This window comes from Peromyscus maniculatus, chromosome 6 (genome assembly GCF_049852395.1).
Source record: "Peromyscus maniculatus bairdii isolate BWxNUB_F1_BW_parent chromosome 6, HU_Pman_BW_mat_3.1, whole genome shotgun sequence".
Taxonomy (NCBI): domain Eukaryota; kingdom Metazoa; phylum Chordata; class Mammalia; order Rodentia; family Cricetidae; genus Peromyscus; species Peromyscus maniculatus.
Window position 1 is genome coordinate 56254487 of NC_134857.1, and position 23585 is coordinate 56278071.

General features: G+C 37.7%; 1 protein-coding gene across 2 annotated transcripts in view; it reads right to left on the reverse strand.

Annotated features, from left to right (window-relative positions):
• Wdr49 (WD repeat domain 49) overlaps positions 1-23585 on the reverse strand; it is a 152221-nt gene that overhangs the window by 92059 nt on the left and 36577 nt on the right. For both annotated transcript variants that reach the window (XM_015990193.3, XM_076574269.1), the window contains exons 2-6: positions 23013-23453; positions 22297-22473; positions 21302-21476; positions 9102-9269; positions 7207-7355 (exon numbers count right to left, since the gene is read on the reverse strand). In XM_015990193.3, the coding sequence (XP_015845679.2) occupies positions 7207-7355; positions 9102-9269; positions 21302-21476; positions 22297-22473; positions 23013-23453 (1110 nt within the window). The remainder of the gene's footprint in view (positions 1-7206; positions 7356-9101; positions 9270-21301; positions 21477-22296; positions 22474-23012; positions 23454-23585) is intronic.

Consider the following 23585-nt stretch of genomic DNA (forward strand, 5'->3'; position numbering starts at 1 on the left):
ATTCTGACAAATTGGAAGCCTACAGAATGGGAAAAGATTGTTTACCAACTACACATCTTAATACACACATATACAAAATACATAAAGAACTCAATAAACTTGATATAAAAAAAAACCAACTAGCCCAAATTTAAAAATGGGGTACAGGTCCACACTGAGAAGAACTGAGGGTAGAACCAAACATGACTAGCAAAAAAAAATGAACGGAATGATTCCTAATGATATCCTGGTAACTCATAGACTGGTGCCTTGTCCAGTCGTCATCCGAGAGGCTTCCTCTGGCAGCAGATGGAAGCAGGTACAGAAACCCACAGCCAGATATTATATGGAGAGAGTCTAAATAGGAGGTCTCCATCAGGTCCTCACCATGGTGATTAAGGAAACCCATGAAACAGGGGGAAGAAAGATTATAGGAGTCAGAGGGGATGGAGGACACCAGGAGAACTGGGACCACAAAATCAACTAAGCAGGGCTCACATGGGCTAACAGCGGCAAGCTTGGGACCTGCATTAGTCTGCCCCAGGTTCTCTGTATAGGTGTCATAGCTGTGAACTTGGTGTTTTGTGGGACTCCTAACAGTGGGAACGGGTGTATCTCTGACTCTTGCCTGCTCTTGGGACTCTTCCTCTTATTGTGTTGCTTTGTGCCATCTCAATAGAAGGGCTTTTGTCCTGTCTTATTGTGTCTTGTTTGGTCCTGTTTGGCAATTGTCTCTTGGAGGCCTGCTCTTTTCCGAAGATGAAATGAAGGTAGCGTGGATCTGGGGGAGAAGGGAGGTTGGGATGAGCTGGGAGGAATGGAGGGAGGGGACACTGTGGTTAGGATTATTGTATAAGAGAAGAATCTGTTTTCAATTAAAACAAAGATTATTAAAATTTAAACATGAGAATCCTCAGTTTGCAAAACTCAAATGACTTAGAAACACTTCAAGAAATTTTCAACATCCCTAGCCATCAGGGAAATTAAAATCAAAACTACCATGAGATTCCTTCTTTCACCTGTCAGAATGGCTAAAGTCAATAATACAAGCGACAGTTCATGCTGGAGAGGATGTGGGGCAACCCCACTGCTGGTGCGAGTGAAAACTTGGACAGCCGCTATGGACATCAATACGACAGCTCCTCAGGAAGAGGGGAATGAATCTACCTCATGATCCAGCTATACCGCTCTTGGACGTATACCCCAGGACACTTCATCCTATCACAGGGACACTTGCTCAACCATGTTCACTACTGCTCTATTCATAATAGCCAGAAATTGGAAACAACCTAGGTGCCCCTTAACAGAAAAAATACATTAAAAAAATGTGGTACATTCACAATGGAGTATTATTCAGTACTTTAAACAATGACATTATGAAATTTGCAGGTAAGTAGATGCAACTAGAAAAGAATCATCCTGAATGAGGTAATCCAGACCCAGAGAGATAAATATGCCATGTATTCACTTATATCGAAATAAGTGCCATTAAATAAATGTTAACAAAGCTATAAAATCCATAGACACAGACAGGTTAGGCATAAGATACTAGTGGGGACTCATGGATCTCCCTGGGAGGAGTAAATAGATTATATGGGTGGACTGGAGGCCGAGGTTTTGTGGGGGAGTCAAGAATGGGAGAATCAGGTGGGAAAGGGAAGGGGAGATGAAATGGAGGGAGGGAATAAGAGGAGAGACAGTTAGAATTAAAGGGCATTGGAGGGGCAATATAGAAACCTAGTGCAATAGAAACTTTCTATAATATGTAAAAGTGAGCCTAAGTCTCCAAATAATGATGGAGACAGAGCCCCAACTGAATGTCTCTTGTCATTAAATAAAGCCTTCAGTACCAGTACTGGGCTTCATACAATTGAGTTTTTGGCCAAGGGGGTCCTATGGAAATCCCCAAACAACCCAGACTTTAGACAAGGCAATGGATATCTCTCCACAAACTGACAGCAAGACCCCATTGCTAAAGACAGCAACCACACAACTCACTGAATATGGACATGTATAGCTGGGGCCTGTATACAATCTTCACCCCCATGTTCTAGTGTATATGACATGGAAAGGTGCTCTGCAGGCTACCAGAAGAAAAACATAACCATCAAACCAAACACAAAACGTTTGCTTTACAATCTGTCCTGCCTGCAAAATGTGTTAGGGCAATGATGGCACAAACTGTGTGATGTTGTGTGATATTTTGTTTATGTTCTGACAAATAAAGCTTGCCTGGAGATCAAACCACTAGTTAACCATAGAGGCTAGGCTGTGGTGGCACACACCTTTAATCCCAGCACTTGGGAAGAGGGAACAGGAAGATCAGGAATTCAAGGCCACCCTGGGCTACACCAGATTGAATCGGTCTAAAAGAGAAACAGGGCTGGGAGGTGGTGGCTCACAACTTTGATCTCGGCACTTGGAATCTCATGTCTTTGATCCCAGTACTTGGGAGGTGGAGACAGGAAAATAAGGCTGACAGAGACAGGATCTCGACCCCCATTCAGTCTAAGGATTCATAGAGATAGGATCCCTGCCCCCATTTTCATCTGAGATTTCGGAGAGGTTAGAAGTCTCTAGTGGCTGGCTGCTCTGCTTCTCTGATCTTTCAGCTTTCACCATGATAACTGATTCTGGGTTTTTATTGTTAAGACTAATTAGATTCATGCTTCAGTGTGGGAGTTACCAATTTATGTCTGATTTGACTTAAGGCCCACTCCATGAGATGGAACCCATACCCAACATTGCTTGGGTAACTAGGAACCAGAGACTACATAGCTAGAGACCTAGGGTAAAACCAAATACTACTGGTCTAAAAATAAATTAGGAGCAATACCTTTTAAATTGATTGGTAATTAAATAAAGGAATCATTGCCAACTATACCATAAAATAGAAAGGTAAAAGAAAGAAAAGAAAGTGACATAAAGTGAATATATATAGTATACATACTGTACATATATATATACATATATACATATATAAAGTATATATTCTCATAAAATGTTCTCTATGAAATTTATTTGGGAAAATATAATGGTGAAAAATATATTGTGTATGATACACATGTATACAAATAACAAGTACCATCTTGTATCTATGCATACACACAAAATAACATATAACAACATATTGCAACAATATATTATGTATAGAATAGCACTGTGTAAGAAGAACATAAAGTATTCATAATCATTTCCTGAGAAAGAGCTTTGAAGGAGAAGTGGGAAAGAAGATGTTTCCCACTTTGCCCTCCACCCATCTTTATCATTTGTAGTTTTTAAAGGAGAGATTTGTGCTATTTCCTTGTGCAATTGAAACAAAATGAAAATCCTTTCCCGCCAGATGAACAGATGGAAATTGGAATGGGTCAAGACCAATAGGTAGGGTCTAGTAATCAACATAAAACCTCAGTGTTTCTCTTGCCAACCATATTTCTAGAGAGTAGACGCCAGGATTTGGGAAAAATTAGAACCTCAAACAAAGGATTAAGTTAAAAATTTACATGATCCTGATGGCCAAATCAGGATTAGCATCCCATGAGAGACCAGATAGGAGCAAAGAGGAGCTGAATCCAGCTTTCTTAGTGGAATGTTAGCCCCCAGCAAAGAAACTTTTTCTTGTCCTTACAGTTCTTTCTTAAATGAGCAGATGATCAGCTTCCAGCAGGACCTTTTCACCAGTCACTAACATGTTAAAAACACCAGCTTAGGAGGAGTTCAAAATAAAATTCCATTGGACTATGATAATTTATCATGATACAAAGTCTTAAAGGAATAAAATGGTTTCATCCTCCCTTGAAAAGTGGTAATAGAACAACCTCCCTGAAAGAACTAAAGTTGAAGCTCATATTGTGAGGAAGTTATTTAGATCTGACTTTTTTGATCCACAAATCCTCTAATTTATCAATTGATCGATGGTAGCACAATCCAATCAAAGGTACCTTGGACCTGCCTCAACTGAATCTATCAGGCTGGGCTGACTCCACAGGGGAGACCTTGCCTTGGAGGAGGTGGAAATGGGGGGCGGGTAGATTGGGGGAGAAGGCTGGGGGGTGGGAGGAGGGAGGGCAGGGGAATCCGTGGCTGATATGTAAAATTAAATTAGTTATAAAATAAAAATATTTATAAAAAAGAAAACAATACAATGTTTCATTTTCCCTGGAGTTATAGTTTAACTACAGTTCTCTAAAAATTCCAAAAGAGTTTTGCAACAATAAAGCTGAGGCTTACCCCAGTAACAGAAAACCCTGCTGTTTGCTGTAGACATAAGGAGTAAGCTTTTCATACATTCATCAAAGTGAAATGCATTCCAACCAATGTTGAGTGACAGCATGACAAGCTTTATAATGATGAAACAGTTTAGAGACCAAAGTGAAAATTGAAGGACAAAACTGCTTTGGAAAAGGGCCAGGTAGTCTTAATATTGATCACAGCTGTATGCGATCAATCCTGATTCAAAATACATGTTTTTAAACTTGTCTTTAAGGTTATAAAACCTTTCATGGAGCTCCATAATGATGAAATATTTGATATTTGTTTCACTTTTGTCTTGTTCAGATTTATTCACTTAACTATAATTTATTGAGGACCTTGTACATGTATAGCACAATCCAAGAAAAATACAGTCCCTAACATCAAAAATACTAACACTGACTTAAGAGTTACACTACTTACATATTATCTTCTACCACAAGTTTAAAATATTAATATGTACTAGATCCTTGGAACAATAAGAAGGAATTTAACAAATAACCATTAACTTCAAGTCAAAATAAAGACAAAATACAGAAACACAGTGCAGAGTGTTCAATAATTGAAGTCAGAACAAAGTGTTCAAAGACCTCAAAAAGTAAGACAACTAAACCCAGGAGGGCATCCTAAAAGGTCTTATTCTGAGTTTCTTTGTTACTTTATATCCACCGCAACAGTTCTTCACTTGGAGCTAGAAACATGTAGACACAGAATAAGCCCTACGGTAGGTCAGGGTTTGGAAGATACTGACAATACAGGTTTAAAAAAAATACCAACATCTCAAGGCAGGGAATTAATGATGACAATGTTCTAAGGAAGAGCATTTGGAGTTTACAGAAGGAAACACCCACGTCTACATGAGTCACTCCAAAAGATCTGAAGGCTGACAAACACCCCTCCATCAGATTGTAACCAAGGACAGGAAACTTCAGGAGAATGTGGAGTTGTAGTGTCCGGAAACTGTATGATGCTAAAGGTCGAAAGTTAATACAGCCTGGGTGTGACATTAATAAACAAGAAGAGAAAGAAGTGAAGCAGGCTGGCCAACTGGAGGAGGACTTTGTGTAAAAGGTTAAGAATTTCAGAGTTGAAGCCGGGCGGTGGTGGCGCACGCCTTTAATCCCAGCACTCGGGAGGCAGAGCCAGGCGGATCTCTGTGAGTTCGAGGCCAGCCTGGGCTACCAAGTGAGCTCCAGGAAAGGCGCAAAGCTACACAGAGAAACCCTGTCTCGAAAAACCAAAAAAAAAAAAAAAAAGAATTTCAGAGTTGATAATTAAATGGAGGATAGAAATGAGAGACTGAAGATTTTCATTCATCAATTTGTTTGTTTTCTTGCAAACTACTTTGTTAGCAGAATGGAAGGAAATTCTTCTGCAGTAAGAAGACATGGTAAGCAATGTTTGTAGTATTTTAGAGTTAAAAAGATGGGGGTTCCTTTGGTTTTGTTGTTGTTTTGTTTTGTTTTTACACTGCACCTCACTATGTGTCCCTGGATTGGCTAGAATTCACTCTGTAGACAAGACGGACCTTGAATGAATGATCCACCTGCCTCTGCCTCCTAAGTGCTGGGATTTTAAAGTATGCACTACCACGCCCAACAAAGACAAGATTTTTAAAGTTAGAACAAGGACAGCTGAGATGAAGAGGCAAGATGATGAACAGAGTATGGTGATAAAATAAACAAGAACTGGTAGATGAGTGGTAATGTTAAGGGGAAAGAGGATTTATATGATAGGTAAAAAGAAAAGTAAGTTAGAAGAATTAGGATGACTAGGGTACGGCTAAGAAGTTGAAGATGAATTTCTAAGTTTCCAAATAGTTTCACCTATAACACAGATACATTCTTCTCACACAGAACAAAAGTTATCTCAATCTCAGAGACTATTTCCACTTATTATCCACTTATCTCTTCATAACCAAGTATCTTTAAATTTATCGTGTGTGTGTGTGTGTGTGTGTGTGTGTTTGTGTGTGTGTGTGTGTGTGTGTGTGTGTGTGTGTGTGTGTGTGTGTATTTGCCTGTGCATAGGCACATGTACCACATGTGTGTCTGGTATCTGCAGAGGTCAGAAGAGGGCATTAGTCCTCTGAAACTGGAGCTATGGATGGTTGTGAACCCAACCATGAGGATGTAAGGAACACAACCTTAGTCCTCTTCAAGAGCAACCTTTGTCCTCTTAACCACTGAGCCATCCATCTAGCCAACACTCTATTATAGCTTTGACTGAATCTTTAAAGTTTGGAATTATGTAAAATGGAAATTACGCCATACATAAGAGGCAAACATTTTGGAGATTAAAAATTTTACTTAATTAGATACCACAATGTATTCATAATCCAATTTAGACTACATAATTCTTGGGTCATTTTCCACAGTGTTGAAAATGCCCCATCAAGGCCTGAGAACATAACTCAGTGGTAAACTGTGTGTTTAGCATGTTGGAGGCTTTAAATCAGATCCCTAATATCTCCAAATATAGATAAAAGAATTTCATCAAGATCATCAAACAGACGTTTAATTGAAATGTGTCATATACTTGATATTTCCAATTAGCTTAAGTTTATAATTTAAAGAGTCTCTTTAATATTAAAGTGGTACTAGTGAACTGTATCTTTTCACTATTTTATCCAAACATCATTTTCTTGCCCCTGCATCCATTCTTTTCCATGTAGAATGAATGAAAACTCTGGATGCTCTTAAGATGTGACATATGGAGTGCCAAATAAAAAGAAATAAACCTACGAATACATGATTTGAACAAAAATGTAATGAAATGCTTTTTGTCCAGTTGCCCAGAATTCTTATGAAGTAACCATCAATCAATACTTGTTCCAAATGCAAATTTCCTCAAGACGTTATGATTAGCCAGTTTGTATGAATGAGTGACATCTCTCAGAGAGATTCAGAGCCCAGTGGAGATTTCCTGAAGAACTGGGAATGCAGGTAGAAAAATTAGATTTGTCGAGTTACTTACTTTGTCTCTGGAAAAGCTAAAAAGCTGTTTCCTCTCAGCAAAGAACTGAACGGCTATGACACTAGCTGAGTGACCCCAGAGCACACCAACTGGCTTAGAGAGGACATAAGGATTCCATAGGCAAACTTTGTTGTCAATGCCGGCCGTTGCTAATCAGAATTAAAAAAAAAATAAAATGTTTTTAATTATCTCTTTGAAATTAGTTTGTCACATGTGAACATTAATGCACCCTGTCTTGAAGGAAGAAAAATCTTGTCATTATCCAACTAAATTGTGGGTTGATCTTGAGCAGTGGTTCTCAACTCGCCTAATGCTGCGACTCTTTAACATAGTTCCTCATACTATGGGGACCCCCAACCAGAAAACTTTTTCTTTGCTACTTTATAACTTTAATTTTGCTGCTATTATTAATCATAATGTACATATCTGATATGCAGGATATCATGACCCACAGGTTGAGAATCATTGACCTTGAGGCAGGCATTTGCATAGGCTAAAGAAGCAGAAAAGATTGTCTCATTTAGAAATCTACCCACAGCCTGCCTTGGAGAGAATTCATTTTCTCTTCCAAGCCCTAAAATTCCCTATTTCTGGGACACAAGAAATTTAGACAGCATGACAGGTATTGGGGACAAAAAAAGAACTAAATATTCACAAGTCAATAAGTGAAAGTACTAGGAACATGTTATTTTTACCACTGTTTAAATAATCAAGTATGCACAAGCCACCAAGCATCACCAATACTTCCATTCTGGTTTATTGTGGGATCAGGCATTTTTGATCATGGCTCCTTTATATTCAAGAACCATCTCAAGAGCAAGCTAGGTACTATGTGAGCATGTGGGATGCGATTTAACTCTCTGGTTGTTTCTTGGTCTTGAGCTGATTATGCACCTGCACTTATGTTTCCCAGCACTGCTACAAGTACCAAACAGATCAGTGTAGAGAAACTGAATAACTAGTCAGCCAGTGAGTTAAAGAGGTGATATTTGGGTCCTTGCCAAATTAATTCATTAACCTCTCCAGCCTTCTCTGGTGCATCTAGTGTATTCGTGGAAGTCATTGCTTTTCAGCAGGCCTACCTTAAGATACTTTATATCAGCTATTATTATTGGTTATTTTAAGTGTCTGTTTCCTTAACGAACTCCAGCATTTTTCCTGTGAATGCTAACTACTGGATGTGGATTTGTATGACCCACACCATAGGCCATATGTGGTCTGTATAACTACTCTATTAATTTTCAATAACAGATCTACATGTCAGTTTTATAATGCTTGAACTTACCTATGCATATATCAAATTATCAACTTTCAGAATATCTAGGTATTTCATTTAATAGATCAACACCTGGAAAAGTTTATATTTCCTATACCTTTTGCATCAACTTCCTTAATAAATTGAAGCTATGATAGCCTATAAATTCACAAAAATTATTAGAAACTGTAGTCTAAAAAATGTCTAGGATTTGCAGTTATACTGGTGTGTGCAGGTGTGTGTATGCTGGGTGTGTGCATGTGCGTGTGCTCACATGTGTGTGAGTAATGAAAGTGATGTATTTGTTTGGGGGCAGCATTTGACGGTGTGAGAAGGATTGCAGAATAGCAAATGCTGTACAAACTGTCTTCTTTCCCTATATCATCTTCCACCCCTTCCAATTCCAATAAAAAGACTCATTAAAGCATCGGGGTGCTTTCTCATATTTCACCCCAGTGTAATTCAAACGCACCGCACATCATATGCATCATTATCAAACATTCTCAGGCAATAAAATGTGAGCTGCTCAAGTTGGTCTCCCTGGCAATAAAGCAACAAGGTGCTGCACTTCCCTGCATACAAATATGCATCCTAGACAATTTATGAGGCCCTCATAGTTATCATGATTTATTTTACATACCAATTAAATTGAGCCGAGAGTGGTAATCAAAAGCATGAATGCCCTGGGCAATGTTGAAAGATGTCATTTTAAGGAGTTTTTTTGACTTCTCTCTCCAAGCCAGCACCACAGTATTGGTACTGCTGGTTGTACTGGAAATGAAAGCATCCAAAGAGGCATTGTAAGTAACTGGAAAAAAAAAAAAGAAAAGAATCTTGAAATTTTTATATTAGCAAAATAGAAATATTTAAATATATAATGTATTAAATATTATTTAATATATAGTAATACATAATAATTAATATCAGAGTGTGATGATACATCCCAGCACTCAGAACAGCTCACTCACCCATCCCCTCCAATCAATGAATTTATAGCAAGAGAAACCACAGCGTATTCTCCATTCTGGCCTTCCTCTACATTAGAAATACCTTAAGGCTTTGTTTGTTTGTTTTTATGGAATATAGAGTAGAAAACAACACTCATCACAAAAATCATGGAGTATTCTGTAGACAGAAAATGAGCAAGGGATCATTACTTTTTTACTCTTCCTCGCAGACCTGAGGCAGACAGACAAACAAGAACTAACAAGCACCTGCTTGCTATAGCTCATGGTTAAACAATTATTTATGCACATTTGACCAATCTAGAATATTGAAGAGTAGATGGGCCAGGACTCAGACCTGGTCTAATTCCCAAGTAAAGCTAAGATTCAGATCAAGATGGCTGACCCTGTGTAAGATGTTGTGGAGCAAAATCCTATTTCCTATGTAATAACGGCCCAGCCACACTGTGTATCATGATGGGCTTTGTTTTTTCATCAGAGTCACAAGCTCCCAAAGGCAAGTAACTGCTCCTTGACCAGCATATAACATGATACCTTCTACTCACACAGAGGTCCTTTATTGCTTTTTGCTCAGATTATAATTACCTGTATCCAAAATTGCAAGATTTCTGGCTTATAACCAAGATAAAATTACTGCATCACACAAAGGATTTTGTCACTTACATAGAGTAAAATTTGTTAAACAGAAGTGCTTTTATTAGTTTTTTTTTCTGCCTTTTCTGCCTGCTGCTTGCTAGGTAGAATCAAGTGAGGCAGACTAGGAAGACAATTCTCAGTGGACCAGGAACATTTCTGTACATCTAATGAAACTGAGCACTGGCTGCCCTTTACTCAAGATCATCTTTTCAAAGACATGCGCACTGCAAACAGCCTTAAAATGCAGAGATAGTGTCTCCCTTCGAAGGAAATGGCAGGCATGCCTGTTATCCAGAAGAACCAGAGTAGTTTTCTCGGGAGCAGAAGGAGATGCATGTCCTGTGCCCATATAAAAGGCTCACATTCTCTACACCTGGGTTTCTTCTCTAAAACATCCACGTGCAGGCACAAATGTGCCTTTTGTGGACCTGGAGCAAATGTGTCAAGACTTACTCTGCTTGCTTTCCTATGAATTACATATGTATTTAATTTTTTAATCTGTGACACAGGCGTGCATATCATCTGTCACTGTAAGAGTTGTCGTTCTGTTGGCTCAGTTCCAGCAGTGTACTACTGGTTATACTTGAGTCGATATACTTACTCTATAGCTAAACTGAAAGGAACTTAAGAGCCAGCGAGACAGCTAAATCCAGGTCAAGGTGCTTGATTCTACTTCTGATGACCTGAACCCAATACCCAGAACCCACATGATGCCACATTCATGCCACAGTGCACTCACAGACCATGCATATTCACTCACAGAGTCAGTCACACACAAAGAAATGAATATAAAAATAATTGTTTTCAAATATATGAAAACTCAGTCTTCAAAACCCTCAGCAGGTACTGCTATGGTTACGTATGTGTAGCCTCTCAAATTGATACATTGAATCCTGCCTTTCAAGGTAATAATAGGAAGGGTTCACCTTGGGTGGTGATTAGAGAATTATAACCTTGGAACTGGGATTCATGTCCTCATATAAGAGATATAAGGGAGTTTGTTTGTTCCTTTTATTCGGAGAGGACACAGAGAGAAGATAGCATCTATAATTCAAGAAGTGCCATTCTCCAGACACCATGTCTACCAACAGCATAATCTCAGAACTATAAAAATAAATATCTATTATTTATAAGATATTCAGAATATGGGCTTATATAAATGCATATAAACAAATTTCCAAATGATTACTAAAGGCAAGGAATCTGAACCATAGCTAGTACAGTCCTTTCTATCTAACCTCTTCTATTGAGTTAATTATTTCTGAAAGCAGCTAGAATTTATTCATTCAGGAGCTGATATTGACATGAGAATGGCTTGATTTAATATATTTCATATCTGTCTTCCTAGCAAATAAATATCTCACATGACCAATTTATATTTAATGAGATTGAAACTATTTAGAGTGCCATCTACAGATATCCCTTCCCAAAGGATGTCATCTAGTCTTCAGAATTACTTGCTATTTGCTAACACCTGTGGTGTGATGAAGAGACTGAAGAACTAGATTCACTCTGTACCTTATACATGTGTTTCTGAGCTTAGGAAAAGGGACATGTAAATCAAATAACTAGACAATACCTTATCCCATAGTAAATTGCTACATTGAATAGTACATGGGTGAGTAAAAAGAAAGACATCATGTATGAGTCAGTGTTTTGAAGACATTTCACAATCTATTGATGACAGAATTTTATTGATGAGGGGACAAATCGCCTCACTTGTATTAAAGGAGCAAAATTTAAATGAGGAACTTCTTATGTGCATCAACTGTTATGTATGCTTAGCAAAAGAACATTTAAGTATCACCTATGGGTAGGGCTCATCATTTAACTGTACCTACTGCTCTTGCAGAGAACTTGAGATTAGTTCCTTTCATCCAAGTCTAATGGCTCACCAAGACTCCATATCCATGGGATATGACACGCTCTTCTCATCTACTTGGGCAACTGTACCCATGTGCACATACCTACTCCAGATACACAAACTTACATATATTTATTTTTTAATTTAAAAATTAAGAATCCCCCAAGGGAAACTGCATGACATTGCATACTTGTGATGCCATTTCTGAGATGGGAGAATGGAAAAATATGAATTCCAAAATTTTGAGCCCACAGAAATTCAACCTATCTTCTAATTTTACAAATGAAGAAAAATGAAAAAGAAAAACCACCAAAACAAGTTTAATTATAAGGCTAAAGACAGAAAATGACAAATTTGGGTCTGGAGTTCTGGTATTAATCCTCTAATCAGAGTACCAGTGTATAACATGGACTATTACAGATCCAGGCTCAATGCTAGACTCTGGCAGAGCCAGAATACAACCTGTCTACAGAGCCAGACTCCTTGACAATGGGGACATCTCATGTTGTAGCATGCAAAGGAGTCACTGGGAGATTAGAGTGAAAATGCAGATTCTCACTGTGCAAGCCTAAGATTGGGCATCACTCACATAGTACTTGATGCTGCTGCTTTATACTCACTAAGGACCACACTTAAAATAACAAGATGCTGGAAAGAATTCTGTATAGACATTACTTCATACTCTAAAGGAATTCTGTATAGACATTACTTCATACTCTAAAAGACCAATCAACAGCTCTTAAATTTCAGAGAGCAAATATTTAGTTAAAATCTCATGAAAACCATAGTTCCATCAGAAAGGTGTATAAGATACCAGAGTTTTAAGAACCTCCCCACCATGATTCATGCATGAGAGAGCTGAGAAACTCAGGCAATGAACCTCTGAGGACAAGGTAATGTTGGAATAGAAAAAAAAATTCCACACCTGCTTTTTTATGTGGCTCTTCATTTTTGATTTTCGGAAAAGGGTTTTGATAGGTACCTCAGGTTGTCCTGGAACTCACTATATGGCTCAGTCTAGACTCTAACACACCACACTAGCATCTGAGACTCCCACGAGCTGAGATTACAAGTGTGTACTATCATACCTGACATCCCTCGGGTGATTCATAACGTTTATTTTACTAATTAGTTTTATCTATTAAAGCACAAAATAGATACTGCATTTTAGCTTTTACTTATTTAATGCAAATAAATTTAATCAGATTTTGATGTTGAACTGAACACAATTTCTCCAAGACAAAGAGAAGCCAAGATGCAGAAGAGAATTTTAGAAAGGGAAGCACCCTCTGGTACATAGAATAACTAGATATGAAATGTCATGACACAGAAGTGATCCTACTGAAAAAGAGGGTCCATGTTCCCAGTCTGTTTCTAACTCATCCTCTATTATTAATTTTCCTTGCCTTATGGATTATTTTTATAATGATGAAGGTAATTTGCTGAACCCTTCTCATGTACCAGACAGCATGCCTGGAGCTCTTGGTCTATCATAATCTTCATTGTGTAAGTTATTTGAAGTTTGCTAATGAGGAAATAGACATTCCAAAACTCAATTTGCTCCAGGTCATGTGGCAAATTACAAATGGAGAAGAGAGTGAACTGACTGTGAGTTCTCCTTTTCTCCTCTATTGTATTCTTCCTTTGCATTCAGCCACACTGCCACCATATGCCGGGACCACATCTCAGATGATTTTTACTATAGGCTACATTTCTGTTCCCTGTGGCCTCACTCTCAAACAAATCCCCACTTGAACTTCAGTCTTCCCTTTCCTGACTCCTTCATGTTACTACTGAGTCCCCACAAGAACCATCGTCCTTTATCTTCCTGAATATCTCCATCCTTTTCTGTCATCCACTGTATTTCTTTCTTGTGAAAGAAAAAAAAAAGAGATACTGATGGAGAGAAGTGGGAAGGTAGAGAGGGAGGGAGGAAGAGAGAGAGGGAGGCCTAAAGGAATAAGCAGTTCATGTAAAGGTGAATGCTTTGAGCTTCGTTAGAGAATAGTTAATTTCAAGGGCATTTCACCTGCTGCATGATGGTAATTTTTCTAGATATATCAGAAGAACAAATTCTGCAGGTGTGAAGTACCATTCAAGGACTCACTTGATATATTCCTTTTGTTTATGGTAAATGTTTAAGATTATTATAGCATGGCACTTAAAATCAATATTGTAAGATCCAAAAATACAAACCATTGCGCTATAACCATATCATCAAGTCCTCAGAAATTCCATAATGTGATTATAATAAAGTTTCCTATCCAGAAAATTACTTTGTCACATGTTCCCCAGTACACCCAGTTGTTTTGGGGGGCATGTAAGGCACACAACTTCATCCTGCTCTAGTGTTCAAATTATTGTTCTAAGACTTGAACGTGCAGCTTACTAGGTGACATTTATGGGTCGGCAAGGTCACATACTGGAGCTTCAGCAATCTGCATCTCACATCTAAATCAAGATATAACTTGTTTCTCATTAAATTGTAGAACTATAAAGCTCTGGGCGAAGACATGAGTGAAAGATGAGAGAAGAGCCACGGAGCCATTTCTTTAAAACCAAATTGCCTAAAAAAGAAAAATGTTTTCCTCACTTCTTTAATTGTAGTAGGGATAATAATACACTGTGATAAAAATAAAATTAAAAAAAAGAACACCTCTCTAGAACATTAAGCTATAGAATAAGATGAGCTGGACAAATTAATTATTTGTTTTTCACACTCCTGGTGAGTTTGAAAATTAGAAGAAATATTTTAATTTTATGTAACATTTTAAGAATAAAAGACAAACTTTGTTTTTTTATTGTATTTACTTATTGGTCCAATAAGATATTAACTTTCAACAGTTCCACACTTCTTTGCAACACAGGGATTTAAAAGGACACAAAAGCCTCCTATTTTATTTTTGACATTAGGGTGTGTGTGTGTGTGTGTGTGTACAACTTGAGTAGAGAGGAATGGGGAAGTTGAGAATGGATAGCTGGGAGGGGCTGGAGAAAAGAAAAAAAGGGCAAAATGTTGTAATTCTATTTCAATTAAAAACATACAAATAAGCCAGGCTGTGGTGGCACACGCTTTTAATCCCAGCACTCGGGAGGCAGAGCCAGGCGGATCTCTGTGAGTTCGAGGCCAGCCTGGGCTACAGAGTGAGCTCCAGGAAAGGTGCAAAGTTACACAGAGAAACCCTGTCTCAAAAAACAAATAATAATAATAATAATAATGATAATGATAATAATAAAAACATTGAAATATTGCTAATAGTAAAAAAGTTAAAACAATTCAAATAGCTATCAAATACTGGAGAGAAATAAAATGTGGCTTATTCATACAATAGAATATTATTAAGACATAAAAATGAATGAGAAACTGACAGATTAAATGACTTTGGTGAACCTTCATAATTTCATTTGTAGATCTTTCCATTTCTAATTTATAAATACATTTGGGGTTATAAATTATAAATGTACTGCCTCCTGTCAACATTGTATACTTCTATTTGATGATTTCTGTGTCAAACATTATATGGAAATGTTTCCAAGTATTTTCTGTATTAACTGTGAATGAATAGAACAAAATAAATTGCCTGGAAAAAAAAAACATTGAAATAAAAATTAAAGACACAATAAGAAGGCATCAAGGGAACCTGCCATTCGTCCTTATCTGGGTACTGTCAAAATGACCCCCCAAAGTTGCAGTTAGTTAATGTGAGAAAGTGATTTGAAAATGAAAAACAATATCCCAAAGTGAGGGAATGCTATTGAATGCCCTTAAGATAAGACAGAATCCACCACTCTACATTTGCAACAGACCCTGAATTAGTGCGGAAACCTGGGTCATTCATAATCCAAAATTCCTACAGGGTTCAGGCTTTCATTCTGAGTAATGTGAGTAAACACACCAAGTTATCCTGACAGTTGACAGTTTTAATTTTTTTTTTAATAAAGAGGCATCATTTTTTTTTTACATACCTTGGAGTCCCATTCCCTAAGGCTTTCCCCCTTTACCCACAGGGTTATTCATACTCCAAGCAACAATCATGTCAAAAGGAAATACAAGAAACAAATGTCTACATTGTCATTAAAAGTCAAAATGTGTTTTTAAAACCAAAATCTATACTGCTAAGCACCTTTTAAAATAAGAAATTTCTAGAATGTTAGGCAGAAGTGTGTGTATAATATAAGCAGGCTGAAGGAAGAGAGTGTTTTCTTCAGACACAGGTCACCAGCTAACAGCTAATTTCTACTGCCTTAAACACAGTATGACTCCTGGCAAAAAGGACAGCATGGTCTAGCTACTCAGTGATGCAATCTCCTTTACCTAGAAGTGATTTCAGTTCTGGGAAGCAGAGCAACACAGGCACAAGTCCCTAGATTCAGCTTCTCTTGCTAGCTTAATTCCCATCAATTATGAAGACTCCCTAAGGAATCACAACCTGGTGTCTGTGCTTAAATTCTCTGGCACCAGCTCTATTAATTACTGCAACAATTATGATTTAGTTATCATTATAAGCTGGTGGTTATCACCTTCTGTTTATGACCCAAAGTGGAAGAATACATTTTGGTGTGATAAAAGCCTATGGTTTTTCTAGGCAAGAACTAACCCCTGAGTGACAGCCCAACTAGTTGTTTGTTTATTTGTTTGTTTGTCTGTCTGTTTGTTTGTTTGAAACAAGATCATGCTTTATGGGTCAGGATGAACTTGAAATGTCTGTATATCCCAGGCTTACATTAGACATATAATCTTTCCTCAGAAATTGAATCCCAGAATTAAAGACATGCACCACTACCTGGCTCATGTTTCCTTAATAGCTACATTCTCAGACAATAACTTCTCAAGCATGCCCTATAGAAGACCATTCCTAAAAAGGAAATTCTCTGGGATTCAGGACAGTCTCTCCACTACTGCCCTAGATATCTACATTCATTTTGTAGTCATTTCAGAATGCAATTATTTTTTATTAAATGATATAGAACCACTCAGACAAGATGAAACTATTTTCTCCTTCAAAATTTTAATACTAAAATCTTAACTCCCTTTTAAAGCATATGTTAACATACTTATAACTAAAACTGAATTTCCCCTCTGACATTTCAACATAACAGGTATTTTACCCTTAGTTTTGCTAAATATGTATTTCTGTAGTTGTGTTTCTATTTTTACTTGTATAGTCTCTTATCCTAAGAAGAAAATGACTGAATATATGCCTGAGAAATTGTAAGAATATCGAACCATGCTGCAGCAGTGCTGGATATCAAATCCATGCAGCCATCATGGGGCTGCCCTTGGCAGAGCATGTCTTCGGAATCAGTGAGCATTGTCCTTGACTGCTGCAAACCCCGGTGAGCTACAGTTTGCTCTGTCATCCATTTCTCCTCTCTTCCTTTTCATTTTCCTCTTCCTCCCTTCTCCTCATACTAGAACAACTGAGCTTTAGAAAACAGAAAGTCGCATTTAAGCTTGTGTCCATTGTTACATCTCAGAAGATCCCTTTTCAATGGTTAAGAGTTAAGTAGTTCCATGTTTACAGGCAGTTGAGTTTTAAACCTAGAAACTGAATAAGGGAACAATTTTAAATTACGTGTGTGTGTGTGTGTGTGTGTGTGTGTGTGTGTGTGTGTGTTCACGCACATGTGCTTGTGTGTGAGATAAATTGTGTGCCTATATACATGAGATATTATGTTTCTGTGTGTGTGTGTATGTATGTGTTTCTTTGTGTGTGAATACCCAGATGCACTAGGGCCTCGTGTAAGTGAGATAACTATTTTACCACTGAGCTATATAACCAGCCTTCTTTTCAATTTAATTTTGAGATAGAGTCTCAGAAAGTTCCCAGTCTAGCTTTCAGTTCACTCTAAAGCTCAGGCAATTATGATTCCCTTGCCTTAGTACTGAGTAGCTATGCATGATTAGATTATATATATATTTATACACAGAGATAGATGATAGGTAGATAGACAGGCAGACAGATAGATAATGATAGATGATAAAGATAGATAGATAGATAGATAGATAGATAGATAGATAGATAGATAGATGATAGATAGATGATAAATAGATAGATGATAGATAGATAATAGATAATAGATAAATATTTAATGTTTAATACTGATTAGCAACTTGACAGGACCCAGAATACCCTTAATATAAGCCTCTAGACATATCTGTGAGTGCTTATCTAAATTAGAATGATTTCTAGGCAGGCCTGTGAGGGATTTTCCTTATTATATTTGCTGAAATACAAAGACCCACCCTGAATGTGGGTGTCCATTAAATATAAGGGGAACCCAGGGAAAGATCCTGCTTTACTTGTTTGCCTTTATATCTCTCTGAGAGTTTAACTATGTGTTGGTGAGTTCATCTCACCTATTGAAGTCATTATACTGTTGCTGCTGTTCACTGACATTTGAACCCTGAACTAAACACCACTAGCTCTCCAGGAATCCTCTCCACCAGACCAAAAGTGCTGAAACATTGGGCCTCCTGAACTGACAAGCTACCAAACATCAGTCTCTTCAGTGTGAAAAAAGCCATTATTGGGATGTGTCTGTGCATATATGTATGTATATATACATACATAATTTTTTTCTGTAGCTAGTTCCTAGTTTACAGTGATTTTAGGAGACATATCTCACACAGGATTTCTTAGGTCTTAGATACAAACTTCACTCCGACTTACTTCCATATTTTTTATCAAAAGATGAGAATGATATGATGAAAATGTGATGAGGAGCAAATTTACCCTGACCTGAAGAACAATCTCGTATTGCAAGCAAAGAGACAAATGACTCATGGACAAGGTCCTGTGCTATTAACAGTGGTTTATTTTAAAGATGCTTAAATGAAATTGAGGTAGAATTTGCAGTAGATCTTGAGTAGGAAGAAAACATTTGAACATCACTCATCTGCAGAAACTCTTGATATAACCTCAGCCTCTTCAAAAGGATCATACTACAGGCTACTTTTTATTTACCCATGTTACTATAAAACAATGGAACTCAGCCGGGCGGTGGTGGCGCACGCCTTTAATCCCAGCACTCGGGAGGCAGAGCCAGGCGGATCTCTGTGAGTTCGAGGCCAGCCTGGGCTACCAAGTGAGCTCCAGGAAAGGCGCAAAGCTACACAGAGAAACCCTGTCTCGAAAAAAAAAAAAAAAAAACAATGGAACTCAAATAATACACTAAACTTCATACTATAGGCTAATTTTTATTTATCCATGTTACTGTTAAATAATGGAATCCAAATAATACACTAAACTTCAAAGACCCACTACATTAGATTTCAGAACTTACTGCTTTATTTTTATAATTTATTCTTTCATTTATCTATAAACATATAGTACTTAACTCAGACACAGCTCCAATAACTTCCTTTAGTTCATCTCTAGTACCTTGATCCTTATTTTAGTATCACAAAAATTTGACACATAATTTTATGCCTGTCATAATAGGACATGATCAGGAAATGTCCAGTTTTGTTTTTCACCAACTAATATCCTGCCAAAATCAAAGGATGGATAGAATGTACCAAATATATAATTTATACTGAAAAAAGTCATAATATAGTATCACTTGTATAGAACTTGAGTTGGGGCCACACGGTAGAAGATCAGTTACAAGAACATGTGATCCAAAGCTTATAAAGCTGCTGGAGAAGCCAACAGTTGATACACTTGACCATCCCTCCTTTAGATTATGTTAAAAGTTGAATGGTAGCCGGGCGGTGGTGGCGCACGCCTTTAATCCCAGCACTCGGGAGGCAGAGCCAGGCGGATCTCTGTGAGTTCGAGGCCAGCCTGGGCTACCAAGTGAGTTCCAGGAAAGGCGCAAAGCTACGCAGAGAAACCCTGTCTCGAAAAACCAAAAAAAAAAAAAAAAAAAAGTTGAATGGTAATATTAATTTCATTAGATATTATTCAAGTCAATTGGATTGCTAATTTCTATTCTTTTGAGTGAATTTTCATTAATGTGACATTTTTGGCATGAGAAAAATCACCATGGTTCTTTATATCAGAACAGATATTATACACTTTGCTTCTGAATCATCATATTCATTTTTTAAGAAATAAAGTACTTATGAAATCATTAACTCATTAATGGTATTAATGGTTGAGTTTTAAGAAAGTACTAGTATTCTATAAATGCTGATTTATAAAATAATCCTATCACAAAGAACTACTACACATGCAGTCTAGACAAGAAGAACTCAGACATTATAAAAAATTGAAAAAGTGAGGGAAAAAAGGAGGGGGAGGGAGAGAGAGGGAGGAAGAGAGAGAGATAGAGACAGAGACAACAGAGACAAAGAAAGCTTTATCTATAATTTGAAGGCAGAAAAGAAGAACTACATGTCTAGTCCCAGCCTGTCCTGTATAATGACACTTTCTCTTAAGAAAGAAAACAGAAAAAAAAAATGAGTATGATGAAGTGATTGCCTTAGTTAGGGTTTCTATTGCTGTGACAAAACACGAGGACCAAAAAGCAAGTTGAGAAGGAAAGGGTTGACTTGGTTTACACTTCCATATTGCTGTTCATCATCAAAGGAAGTCAGGACAGGAACTCAAACACGGCAAGAACCTGGAAGCAGGAGCTGATGCAGAGGCCATGGAGGGCTGCTACTTACTGGCTTACTCCTCCTGGCTGTCTTATAGAACTCAGGATCAGCAGCCCAGGGATGGCACTACCCACAGTGGGCTGGGCCTTCCCCCATCAATAACTAATTAAGAAAATGCCTTACAGCTGGATCTTATGGAGACATTTTGTCAAGGTTCCCTCCTTTCAGATAACTCTAGTTTGTGTGTCAAGTTGACATAAGACTAGCAAGCACAGTGGGCTTTCTTATAAAAATATATTTAAAAAATTAAAAGTACATGTCCATTTAATAAAAGTAATGTCTAAAATATATAGAACAAATTGCCAGTGAAATTAAATGAAAGGTAAAAAAAGAAAGAAAAAGAAAAAATTACATGTGAAGACAGCCAAACCGTGTTTCTCATAAGAATACAAAAACGAGGAAAAGAAAAGAAGCCCTTTTGAGGAATTCATTAAATTCTTTCCTGAGCAGCGTGTAGATGACTGACACAGGGTAGGATCAGAGTGGAATTGAAGCTGAATAGATTCTATGACAACTTTCCCGTCTTTTGAGATTTCTGAGTGCATAGTTCCTCTGAATTCTTTGAATGAAGCATAAATTTTAGGAGGAAAGAAAAGAAGTAATTCCCATCAGCATTCAGGGGATAAAGTGAGTCTAGGCCCAAACCTCCAGAGAACCAATTATTGGTTTCTAGAATTAAACATTCTGTGTGAACCATTTTCATTAAAGAATATAAATGTAGAAGTTGAAAATGACGGTCTCCTCGTATTGCTGTTTAAATTCGGTACCTTGCCTGACCCAGTCTCCACGATGAAGTGTGTGCTGTAATATGTGACAACATTTGTGACATCCAGAGAGCAGCTCTGCCCAGTCGATGGTCATTGTTGCTTCTTCATCGTCACAGGCATTAGCAGGCCGTTCAAAAAGGGAAATCATGGCTGCCGTGAAAACAATTGCTTGAACCTTGAATCATTGAAAGAGGAACAAACATATGCAGTGTAAGTGCTATCTATCCAACAGTTCTGCGTCCTTTACGGTTAACAAGAAAGGGATCATGAGTTAGGAAGGTGTTCTCCAATATTACTTAAAGCATTCAGGCAGTGACAGTAGAACCACTACACAGTCGGGGAAGTGGTTTCCAAGCACAGCTTTCATTTTAAAAGGGACTTGCCATTGACAACAGTCAGAATGGAAGCTATCACAATCATGAAAGGGAATTGATCGTTCAAGCCTCTTCAGTGTCAGGCTCACTCCAGTGTCATTGAGTAAGTAATGATTCCTCTCATCTAAACTGAAACATAATAGGAGGAGAAATGGCTATGTCCAGTGTCACAGGTTCAATGTTTCCATCTTTGATGCCTCGATTCCTTTGTTAGGTGATACAGAATATGAACACTCTTTTGGCTGTCTGATAATAAACTTCCCCCAAATCAAAACAATTCACTTGAAAGGCCATGGAAAGTTAGTTCAGACATTTAATAGTAAGTAAACATTTATTAATATTAGAATCTAATGCATTAATCATTTTATAATGTAAAGTTTGTAAGTTTTTAAACTAGAGAAATGTGGTTACAATGAATAAATACAAGGATATCATAATGAAGGTTTGTATTTTATCACTAAAAGGAGGGATGGTAGTATCACTCATTCCTCCTATGTCTACGGAGAATTGCCTCATAGTTTATAATATAGAAAGTGATACTCAAGGCATTTCAATTTCTACTTTCCACTACAGTTTGAGGATTCAATCCTTATTGTGCAGTCTTATCATCCTCTCACTTACCTTTCCAGTTATATCCCCAAAAGAAAGGATGGATTCTTTGGGATCAAGAGGATTATGCCAGTAATCCATGCATATGGGAGTTCCTCTCAGGCCTTGCAGTTTGTACTGACAAGGAAATTCTTCTTTGGACAGTAGATCATAGAAACAAATCTCTTTGCTTGTAAAAGCCACTGCAATCTAGAGTAGCCAAGCAGAAAATCAAAGGATATTTATGGTGGATTTAGTGAAATTATTATACAAAGCAAGCATGCAAATCTAATTTCCAAATGAGATGTAGTTCTCTGAGAGTCGTTAGCAGTGTTATGGAAGTATACATAGTACAGAGGTATTTAATTCTAACATTGGACTTTAGCCAAAAATCAAAACAAAACCAAATACTTTTATCGTGAGAGGCATTCAAGCACCCTTTTTTTCTCATTTCAATCCTACATCCACCAGCACCCTCCATCCCTAAAAATATTGTCAATTAGTTAGATAAGAAATTTTAAAAAAACATGAGTCATTATCTGTGATATAATTTTAAGACACCCAAGCAAAGGGCTTTGGAAGGCAAGTACTTTCTGCTTATATCCCCTCCAGCTAAGATGAGAGGCACCAAAGATGAATGTGGCTCTCTGGTCACTGCTGGTGTTGCACTTGATACTGGCCAGGGGCTTTCCCCCATAATTTTCTCATCTTTTTCATAAGTAGAGAGTGTGTTTATAAAGATTTTGTACCTTGTTAACATTTTCCAGAGAAACCAAACTTGTCACCCAGAGGTGTTTGAGTTTGGTAGCATCTGACGTGATAGGAAGTGATTCCTGCAACTTCAAGTTCTCTCCCCAGATTCCTAGTAAGCCTTCCTTGCTAATGGTCAAATAACGACTTGAATTCTTTAAGTAAACTACTTTCTGAATGGTGTCCTTGTGCTTTCCTGGGAGGAATTCAAGATCCTTCCATTGGGGAACCACTGTTGCCTTTGTCCGTTCCTCTCTCTCATAAAGCGATAGCAGTACAAATGAAATCAGCTTGTCCCAGTCAACAAAGCCATCTCGGGCCACATCCACTTTGTCAAAGAGTTCTCCAAATTCTTCCTCTGTGCCCCAACCCACAGTCTCTGTCATCTTCTGTATGAATTCTTCCCTGGCCATACAAATGGTTTGTCTTGGATCTTGGGACTAGAAATGGGAAGAAAAAAAGAAAGAGAACAGAAAAATCATCACACAGAGAAGAGCATTGTGCTGTATCGGGGTTGAACTTAGTCAGCAATTCTTGCAGCATGGGAAGAAAAGCATCTTCCATTTTTGAGT